The sequence below is a fragment of the Mus caroli genome, chromosome 7 (genome assembly GCF_900094665.2).
Source record: "Mus caroli chromosome 7, CAROLI_EIJ_v1.1, whole genome shotgun sequence".
Lineage (NCBI taxonomy): Eukaryota > Metazoa > Chordata > Mammalia > Rodentia > Muridae > Mus > Mus caroli.
The window spans coordinates 102,760,903-102,770,996 of NC_034576.1; the positions used below are offsets into that span (position 1 = coordinate 102,760,903).

Sequence of the window (10,094 nt, forward strand, 5' to 3'; positions counted from 1 at the left end):
GGGCTTTGCATGTGAACGATCCAAAGCAGACATCAAACAAGGTGGTTTTTCCATCCTTCAAGCGCAGTCCAGGGAAAGGCAAGCCGCATGGAAGAAGAACCTTGAGAAAGCCCAGGAGACCGAAGGAAAAGCTGAAGAAGGGCTAGCCACAGAGAACTCTGAGCCTTAAAAAAGAAGGTGGTAAGAGCCAAGGGGAGGCCTCAAGGAATGAGGAGCCTGGCAAGGGTGAGGGAGAAAAATAAAGGAGGGGAGTGTGGCAGCTTAGGCTTGAAATGGAAGGGCAATTCTGGAGTTACGGTGGGTTCTGATCCAATGGAAAATTAGACCAGAAGCCTTACCAAGCTTCTCGCTAAGGAGCCTGGGTGGTCATCTGTGGGTGGCCCACACTTAAGAACACACGCAAATAAAAAAAAAAAAAAAAAAAAAAAAAAAAAAAAAAACTGGACAGAAACATAAGAGGGGAGAAGTGTCATGCAGCAGGGAGTGGCAAGAGCCGGTCCTAAATGCAGTTATTTGGGTACAATGTACCCTTCAGAGAGGGCACGGTGACAGCATGGGCTAATTTACAGAGCCTCCGGGTAATAACTCAGAAAGCAACACTCCCTTCTCCCAACAAAATGAGGCAGCCCCTGAAGGTTTCATGGTGGTAAAAGCTGCATTATACAGCATTCTGAGATCCCAGAACCAATGAAAAGAGAGACAAGTTTACTAAAACGAGTCTTGACGCTGAGTGCATTTCTGGCAGATCCGTTCTTAGACGCTAGTTCTACCCTGTCCTCAAGAAACGATTCGTTTCCTTATAAGGCTCTTCTCTTCTGCTCTCTGTACAAGCACCATCTTCTTAAAGGAGCAAAGCAGGGAGAACCTGTCCTGCCCCCATCCCACTCCCTGTGGTTCAAGCTAAGTAGAGGTCCCTACCATTGAGGGTGTCAAGGAACTATCAGCTCTTGAAATCACTTCTCAAAAACCGATTCTGCTACAGAAATGCAAGCTGGAGTAGAGAGCCTGGGGCACAATGCACTGTTTATGGCAGCCGCAGGAATGAAGCAGCTTTAGCTTTGACAGTCTCTAATCTCATTAGCAGTTTCCCACTACTAGACTTCAGATGCAGTGTGCACTTCCTGACAGATATGCTCTCACAGTATCCAGGAGCACAGGACCTGCCGTCACATGGAACATCACAGAGTCAATTAAAACAAACAAAACCCCTCTCAACGTTTTTCAGTTGGTCTCCATTATCTATGGGCAAATTCCAAACTACTTAGCAGTACCCCGACATCACATCTCAATGTATTTCCCCATTTTAAAATTCTACAATCTGGGAGCTGGAGACATGGCTCAGTGGTTAAGAGCACTTGCTGCTCTTACAGAGGGCTAGGGTCCCATTCCTGGCACCCACACGATGTCTGAGATGCCTTCTGAACTCCAGGGCACCAGGAACACACACAATGCACACCCACACACACTCATAAGAAACCAAACTTTAGTTCTACAATCTATCCTTTCACACCCAAAGCCATGCTCTTTGCCTGGGACGTCCTCATTCTCCTTTCTTGGTAAAATCATACATGTCCTTCAAAAGACTGTGTGGTTCCCCCTCCAGCTCACTTTGAGACCCACCCTCTTGAAAGCACTGAAAGACCTGACTTATGTACTGCTGCACTCACTGCCCTGAAATTCCAATTTATAGACGCATGTCCACTGGATTCTGAAGACAAGAAACACATTCTAGTTTCTATTGTATCCTCATGTGTTCTGGTTAGATGCCTGGCATGTTACATGCGTTAAATGTTTTAATGAATAGTAAATACTGCTATCAATAGACATTTCTTTCAATAAAAAGAAAGTTCTACTGTTTAAAGCCTGCCGTAAGACCGGATGACCATCTTCCTCTTTTGCTCAGGTGGAAAGCCAGGAGGCCTCCATTTGGGTCATGTGCTGGATAGCATTTCAAGGAGCTGGTAGCTGCCTGCATCTACCATCTGGAAAGCAGCAGCACTGAGTGCCTGTCACTGTGGACCACATTCAGGCTACAGACACCAGTTTGACTTCACACTGAGTGGCTCATTTTAGTTTGATTTTGTTAAGGATCCTGAGAGAGAAATTTGCCTAACATCACCCAGCCAGCAAGGGATGAAGCCAAACCAATACAGAATGCAAGATCAGGGCTAGATTTTCCTCCTAATGAACTGAAAAGTAAGGTTGGCTAAAGCTAAGATTTCCCACAGGACTGAAAAGAGGAAGATAGCAAACATTTCAGACTGTGGGTATGTGCTTTTAACAACATAAGCTGAAAACCAGCCTGTTCCTGGTCAGCATTTGGATAACTGTACTCCTGCCACCGGGCTGTCAAGTAACAGACCCATCAGACATTCAGTTTAAAGCTCTGCTTCAAAACAGCTTGTTGAATTTAACTCATCGGTAACCTGGTTGAGCACTGCATAGATTGGAGAGAAAGGCCACCACTCAACGTCTGCTTAGCTTTGCAGGCAGCTCAGAATCCAGGTGGTACGTTGCATACAGAAATCAGAGACTTGCATTCTCCCTTGAAAGATACAACTCCAACTCGCACCAGAGCTCCAATTCAAATTTGGTTTTATTAGAAATCCCACCATAATCAGATTTTTTAAAGACTGGATGGTTGCCTTGTACTTTTCCATTCCCATTTACAAAAATCACTAGAGGCAATGACAAAAATAACCACTGAAAATAGGGAATTCTTCTCCAGAGCTTTCCTGTAAGCTTAAGTCCAGGCATTCCACTCTTTTCCACGTTAGAAAAAAGAGTTTTGGAGTATACCAACCTTTACTCAGCTTGATGGACAAGCATCTGCCCTCAAGTTCTCGACATGAGACCAGGACTCATCTCCCAAGCTGCTGGTCTCCAGGTAGCCCAGGCTTGGTTGCTAAAGCAGATGTGTAAATCCCAAGTCAGCCCCAACCCCAACCTCCAACAGTAGGCAACTGATTACATGACACAAACCAGCCCTCAGCGGAGGGGTGGGGCAGACATTCCTCATCTCCCCTGGGTAAATCACACCAACAGTGGAGTCTGGGTTCCCTCACTACAGCTCAGTGTGCAAAGCCACTGCCACACAACATGGACAGGGCTCACTTCCTGCCCAGCCAGAATGGAAGGTGACTGAAAGTTATAAAAGTCACCCCCCCCCCTCCCGCTCCTGGGGAGCCTGTGCTGCTGGGCAAATGAAGAACTTGACAAAACAGAGGAACAAAATCTGTGTAGAAATGTGTGCTAAGTTCTCCCTTCCTTCCCAGGACAGGAAACTGACATTTCTGGACTCTGTATTTCCTTGAGGGTAAGTTATCTGGTGCATAGAAAGCATTCTTATTTTAATCTTTCATCTCGCTGTACAGGTTCCACTCTCTGGGTAATAAGTATAGGAAATATGGAAGAAAGAAACCACACCTGAGTATATGTATACCCTGTGTTGGCAACATGACAGCTCTGTCATTGCCCACCATGTGACTTTAAGTCACACATGAGTATATGTATACCCTGTGTTGGCAACATGACAGCTCTGTCATTGCCCACCATGTGACTTTAAGTCATTTCTGGTGAGGTTGGATTCATCAGCACATGTCGGTCTGAGGGAAGCGAGAGGGAGCGTCTGCGATGAAAGGACTGGACAATGCACACTGGCCTAGCCGGGAGCCAAGTCACTCACTACATCAATGGAGATCGGGAATTACAGAAGATTTTAGTTTTAGCTTCTCATCTGACCAAGACTTAAAAGATTTACAGAAAACAGATTGTGGGGTCGGGGGACAGAAGTATGGTAGTGTGGAGAGGAAAGTGGAGACTCGGTGAACACATCCAGTAGAACTCATCAAATAAAAACACTGTTTCACGCTCACAGAACACAGAGACCAGGAGAGGAACATGGCGCAGGGCAAGTGCGGCCCAGCAGGTCCTTCTTGAATGAATTCTCCTAGGCAGGGCAAAGATTGTGCTTTATATTTATAAACTTATTACAATGTAACAGCTTTTAAAATATTCTTTTGCCTCCTGTTTCCAGGTGACTTCCTTTTGGGTGAATAAAACAGAAGTGGTACACGTGTCCCGTGATGGCAGAGCAGCATCTGATCCAGGCGAGGCAAGGAGCGAGGCAAACTTACACAGTAAGTGACAGTCTATACTTCTTGGTCTTCTCCCTTGACCACCCCGAGTCCTTCCAGAGGCAGCATTTACTTTTTCTGGAAGAAGCCAGTAATGGACACTTGTCTGTTGGCTTTGCCCAGAGCAGCAGCCCCTTTCTTGGGGCCCTTCCGTTCTTCTCTGGGCTCCCTTTTCACAGCGGCAGCAGGGGGTTTGTGTGCTGAGGCCGGCTTCATCTTAAGCTCCTCCTCACTGTCTGTGCAGGACTCACTCTCGTAGACTTTCTCAGTCACTGGAATAGGAAAAAAGGAGGACATGGGTGGCTTGAGTCATCTACCAAACGGTAAGTTGTCTTGCGTCTTTTTCTTACTGGAAAAGCACATCTAGACTCAGCCAGAAAATATCATACAGTCACATGGCCTCTAGGTGGGGCTAGAAACCCCACTCCTCCAGTGTCCCATGTCATTAGATGGGCCTTTATCATCTAATTGCCCACATCTGTTTCTTGGGTCCTAGTCTATACCAGCTAACTTCCAGAGCCCTGCATATGAATTGTATCGCAAACACCTACCTCTAAACTCCATACTGTCTGCCTTCCTGAGTCCGTGACCCACATACTTACTCATTTCTAATTCTGCCGAAGCACTCTCCCACCATGCACACTTGTAACTCACTCTACCCTGATACCAACCACTGCTCCAATCCAAAGCCATAGTCTGCTACTCAACTGCTCAGTTTTTGAAACCCAATGACTACAGTGAACCCAACATTTACTACAGCCTACATCATGATGAACAAACCATTCCAGATGATACATTTGAAAGTTTTAGTGGACAGACAATGATAAAATAAGAAGCAATGTTACCAGCTTTTTTATTCCCCAGCAGCTGTAGGCGTTTCCTCTGTCACTGAAATGGGCTTGTAGAGATGCTGCCTGCCAAGAGCATTTCCTACTCCTGCAGAGGACCTGAGCTCAGCCCCAGAACACACGTTCAAGTCCACAACTATCTGAAATGCCAACTCCAGGAGGGTCAAATGTTCTCTCTCCTTGAGCACCAGGCACACATGTGATACACACACATATATGAAATATACACATAAAAAACTAAAACTCCCCAAACTTCTAAAAGGAAACCTGGAAAAGAACTATGCGCAGGCAGAAGCGTGGTTCCAATCATGTTCTCTCAGGTCAGACGGAGAGACTTTCCACGCCCCAGCATCACACACAGAGCTACCTCACTGAGATGAGAACTAAAGCAGCAGCACCCAGTCTTTCCCAGCCATTCTGGGTGCAGCACGTAATGCAGAAACAGTGAAGGGAAACATCTCTTCACTAAAACAGTGGCCTCATATGCATACAAGTGCTCAAAGCATTAAAGCCTAAGGTGACATTTCCCCATCAAAGAACAGAGATATTTCACACCCTTATTCATTGATAATTCCTTCTAATTAAAATGTATTGATTAAAATGTTCCAGAGGCCCAGGCCCAGGGATTCAGCTCTCTGTGTTCTAATGCCTGGGCTGTCCCAATGTGAACATGCACTGGGTCAGCTGGGGACCTCGTGGGAACACTGCTGGATTCTAGCTCCAAGTTCCACACTCAGCAGCAGGTCTGTGGTGGAACCTGAGAACTTGTTTTTAAACACATTCCCAGACACAAATATTGGTGGTCTGGGTGACACTTGATGAACCAATGTCCTCCTTTCCATTAAAATGGGGAGCACACCCACTCTCAGCAGATACGGATGCACTTGGCAGTCTTTGGCAAACAAAGACTGCCCAGTGTTCTCTGTTCACAGTATACCCTGCTGGAGGTTAAGTGGCTGCTGCCTCTGCAGCACATCCTTTACCTACATCCACCTAACAAAACAGGGCTGCAAACCACCAAGTATCTCCCCATGGAGGTCTTGGGATTTGTCTTCACTTTCAAGAACTGAGAACCCACGTTGATGTCACAAGCTTTAAAATGTAACTCAGCCTGGAGGACTGGGACTCTGGTGATCTAATCAGTCAGGTGAGAGGCAAGCACCTGACATATGTATACTTGGAGACTGGTCAGAGAGCCCTGATGAGACCAGCCCAAGTTGTGTGGTGAGAACATGCCTACAAAGGAAGAAAGAAAAAGACAAGAAAAATGCAGAAGAATTCCAAGTTTAGCAAGACTTTCAGGTGCTTCACAGATTAGAGAAATCTGTCAACCCTTTTTCAAAGATACTTGAGACATTCCAACTGAATATCTACAGTCTAGCAAGCATGATCCAAGGACCCCCTCCATCCCAACACGTACTATGTTACATGCATCACACAACTCAATTCATGGGACAAAATTCTGAGCTGTTATTATTGATGTCAGGAAGATCTGAAGAGCTGTTTAGAGAAAGGAAATGACTTCAGAGTTGGTAGTAACCCTGTTACTTCACACGCTATATTCCCTAGTCAAATGGCAGCATGTCTAAGCTACCGTATGTCAGGACTGATTACCTTGTAATTGTATTACTTCTTGGTGAAACCACTGGCTGTCTCCTGGCTGACTTCATGTGGTACATTGCTCTGAAAGTTAAAACCCAGCCAGGTCATACCAACCAAATGTCTCAAGCAGCACACTTAGTGTATCTAAATTAAAAGGGGTGTTCCTATAGCCTCAGCATAGCTACTTCAAACTACAGGGCAAAGGAGATTTGAACTTCAAAGCACAGTCTCTCTATGTTCCTTGGCTGTCTGTCATTCTAAGATGCCTGTTGTGTGGACAGCATTCCATTCAGTTTCTTTGCTCTTACAAACCCCTTCCTTGATCAGAAACCCCGACCTCGTTCAGGGCCCAACACCATAATCCCTGCTTCCCCACTATAAACCCTCAGGAAAACAAAATCTAGCAAGAGAAGGGTAAGCCCTGTGTGGGTCCAGCTGCACAGTCGAAGCAGAGTGAAGGAAAGTAAACAGCCTTTGCTGGTAACCAGAGCCAAGAGTCATTAGGTTGCACTTGGACTAAAAACCTTACAAAAAGGTGCTCCGTGAGCAGTTCCCAACGCTGCCTTTGAGCCTGTTAGCAGTCTTGTGTGGAGAAAGGCTGAAAAAGAAGCCCATGTTCCATGCCTGCTCAGAACGGGGGTGGGGGGGGGGCTCAAAACAATAATAATAATAACAGTAAGTAATTAGCCAGAGTCCTGGTAAACCCTTATAAAGATACCCTTGACTTTCTTCTTGTAGAGTAAGGATGAGAAAAAAAAAAAAAAAATCACTGATGCTTTTGCCTTTTTAATTCAATTAAAAAAAATATATCACACCTCAAATAGCTAAACATTCTAATTATATAAAGTACTAAAAGCAAAAAAAAAAAAAAAAAAAAGCCCATAAACACATCCAGAAGTTGAGAATGCAGATTTTGAGGAGAGGTGCTGCAGAGAGAGGAGCAGCAGCACATGCAGACATGCAGAGAGAACGACGGCAGGCACAGTGACAAGCCTGCCAGAAGAACAGGAGATGGGCGTGCAGCCAACACAATGTCCCATGAGCATTAGTGAGCGCCCTGTCAGGGAAGAGCTGGTCCTTCAGAGCCAAGCAATCCTTTAAAGATAGAAATTTAAACAAAAAAAAAGGAAAATCAAAAAAGACAGGGCAACCTGGTGAATTGGTGGTGGTACACACCTTTAATAGCAACACTTGGGAGGCAGAGGAAGACAGATCTCTGAGTTTGAGGCCACCCTTGTCTACGGAATGAGTTCCAAGACAGCTAGGGCTACATGAGAAACCCTGTCTCAAAAACCAAACCGAAACAACAAAGAGATAGGGCGTTAGAATCTTCTCTAGGAGATCCACCTCGTGCTGGGTGCCGTAAGAAAGGAGAAAGAATTATCCCTGCTCCAGGGCAGAGGGTTACAAACCTAAGCCCCTAACTGCTTCCAGACAGGGGAGCAGGGTGTTAGAATCTGAGCGTGCCAACAGGCTTCACGCACCCAGTGCCAAGAGCCCCACCGAAGACCACTGCATGGTGGAGAGAGCCTGCGCGGGCACAAGGAGGACCACACAGGAAGCAGGGAGAGCAAATCAGACTCTCCTAAGATGGAAGAGACCGGACTCTCCGGGGTCCAATCATCGGCAGGAAGCTTCCTTTCCGCTACTGAAACGTTTAACACAATCAGAATCTAAAAGAGAGGTTTTCAGTGTTTGAGACAGTGCTGCTACCTCATCTCAATCTTTACAAAGGCCCCACCGGAGGCAAATAGATATTTCTCTTCCATTCCACAGACCAAAAAAATCTCCAGCAGAGATGCCACACACTCAGAGCTTTATTTCATAGAGTAGGGCCTACACAAAAGCCCAGTGTTCTGACTCCACTGCAGTGTTCTTTGTATTCTATAAGTGTGGGCCATGGACCACAAGCAACAGCTTGCATGGGCTAAGTCCAGAGCATTCACATCTGGGACAGACTGCTCTGCAGGGGATTCTGGTGCCTCTGATTGAGACATCTGTCTTACCTATGCAGCCTTCTTCATCCACAAAGGTTTTAGATTTCAGTACACGCTTTCGTTTTCTTTTGGTTTCTCCACTTGAACGCTAAAAGGTCCGAGAATAACAATATTAAGTTGATCAGTGAAGCTATAGAGAAAAATAACAAAAGACTTTAAGTCCCTAAAAAACACTTCCTAACATGCCATTATGATAAAAGGTAGAGAAAGGAACTCTACACAGCCCTGCTGCACTGCCATAATGCTTTCTGTATGCATTGCCATCTTCCCAATTACAGAAAGAAAGCAGAATGCTTCAGAAAGATCTGTGTTCTTGGCTAACAGGCAAATAGGTTAAGGACTTTAATGGAAGAGACAGACAAGGACAGCATACACTGCATGCAGTAGGCTATGTAAGGAGCGCTTGCGCAGAGGTGTTCTTAGGGCTCTGAGTATGTGCCCATGAAGAAGACACTTGCCATACTCAGCCTTGGCATACCCAGCTAGTTTAGCCAGAAGCACACATCACACTGTCACTTTCCTTTTGTCTCCACTATCTCTTTCATCCCATTTCTTTGGCTAAGATGTAACAGCATGAGATTTACAGAAGTCTTAACAGAGTGGATTAAGAAAACTACTACTGGTTACAAAGAAAAGGAGGCTTGTCAGCAGCCTGTTCTCAACGTTTCACATCCATACTAGCAGACATGGATAAGTCACAGCTAAAGAGCATTCAAAACTGCACGTGACTGTTGTGGGTTTTCTCATCCCTGAAGAACAAATTTGAATCTTTCATAATTTCATAATCCTCATAAAAAGGAGGCAGGGCCTCCTTTTGCATGATTCCAACTGCAGCTGTGTAGCACAGCACCCATATGGTAATGGTCACAAAAACCCAGCCAGCTGCCCAGAGCTGCCTGTGAGATACCTCTGCAGCCTTCCTGAGGCTATGCCCTACGCAACGGCTCGATACCCTCAGGTGAGAAGAGAGCACGTCCATCTAGCCAAGCTGAGGACACCATGAGATAGGCAGCTACAAGCACTGGTGATGCACAGAGAAAGTAAGTGACACACGATTCAACATGGTGACTGTAGGTTCCTGAGAGAGAAGAGACACACAGGATGGAACACTCGGGTGGGTTTACCTTGACAGGAGGGGGCTCAGTTTTTGGCATAGGATCAGGAGGTAGAGATACAGGAGGTGGAGATGGTGAGTCTGCTTCATACATCTCAGGGGAGTCTGCGAAGACTGGGAAAATGAAACAGGCTTAATGAAGACAACAAGCTCTAACTGGCATGCTGTCTTCTCCACTCCATCTGTCTTAATACTTGTGGTTATCAAAGGGTATTTTATAATCAGTAATTCATGGCAACCAAGAACTTAACTTTAAGAAACACATTAATTAAGCCAGGTGATGGTGGCACACGCCTTTGATCCCAGCACTTGGGAGGCAGAGGCAGGCAGATTTCTGAGTTTGAGGCCAGCCTGGTCTACAGAGTGAGTTCCAGGACAGCCAGGGCTACACAGAGAA

At 45.7% G+C, this 10,094-nt stretch overlaps 1 protein-coding gene across 2 annotated transcripts in view; it reads right to left on the reverse strand.

The window, feature by feature from the left end:
• Positions 1-2,600: 2,600 nt before the first annotated feature.
• The window catches only part of Pold3 (DNA polymerase delta 3, accessory subunit), a 39,137-nt gene continuing 31,643 nt past the window's right edge, over positions 2,601-10,094 (reverse strand). For both annotated transcript variants that reach the window (XM_021167307.2, XM_021167304.2), the window contains exons 10-12: positions 9,708-9,811; positions 8,593-8,671; positions 2,601-4,408 (exon numbers count right to left, since the gene is read on the reverse strand). In XM_021167307.2, coding sequence (XP_021022966.1) covers positions 4,206-4,408; positions 8,593-8,671; positions 9,708-9,811 — 386 coding nt within the window. In that variant the 3' untranslated portion in view covers positions 2,601-4,205. The remainder of the gene's footprint in view (positions 4,409-8,592; positions 8,672-9,707; positions 9,812-10,094) is intronic.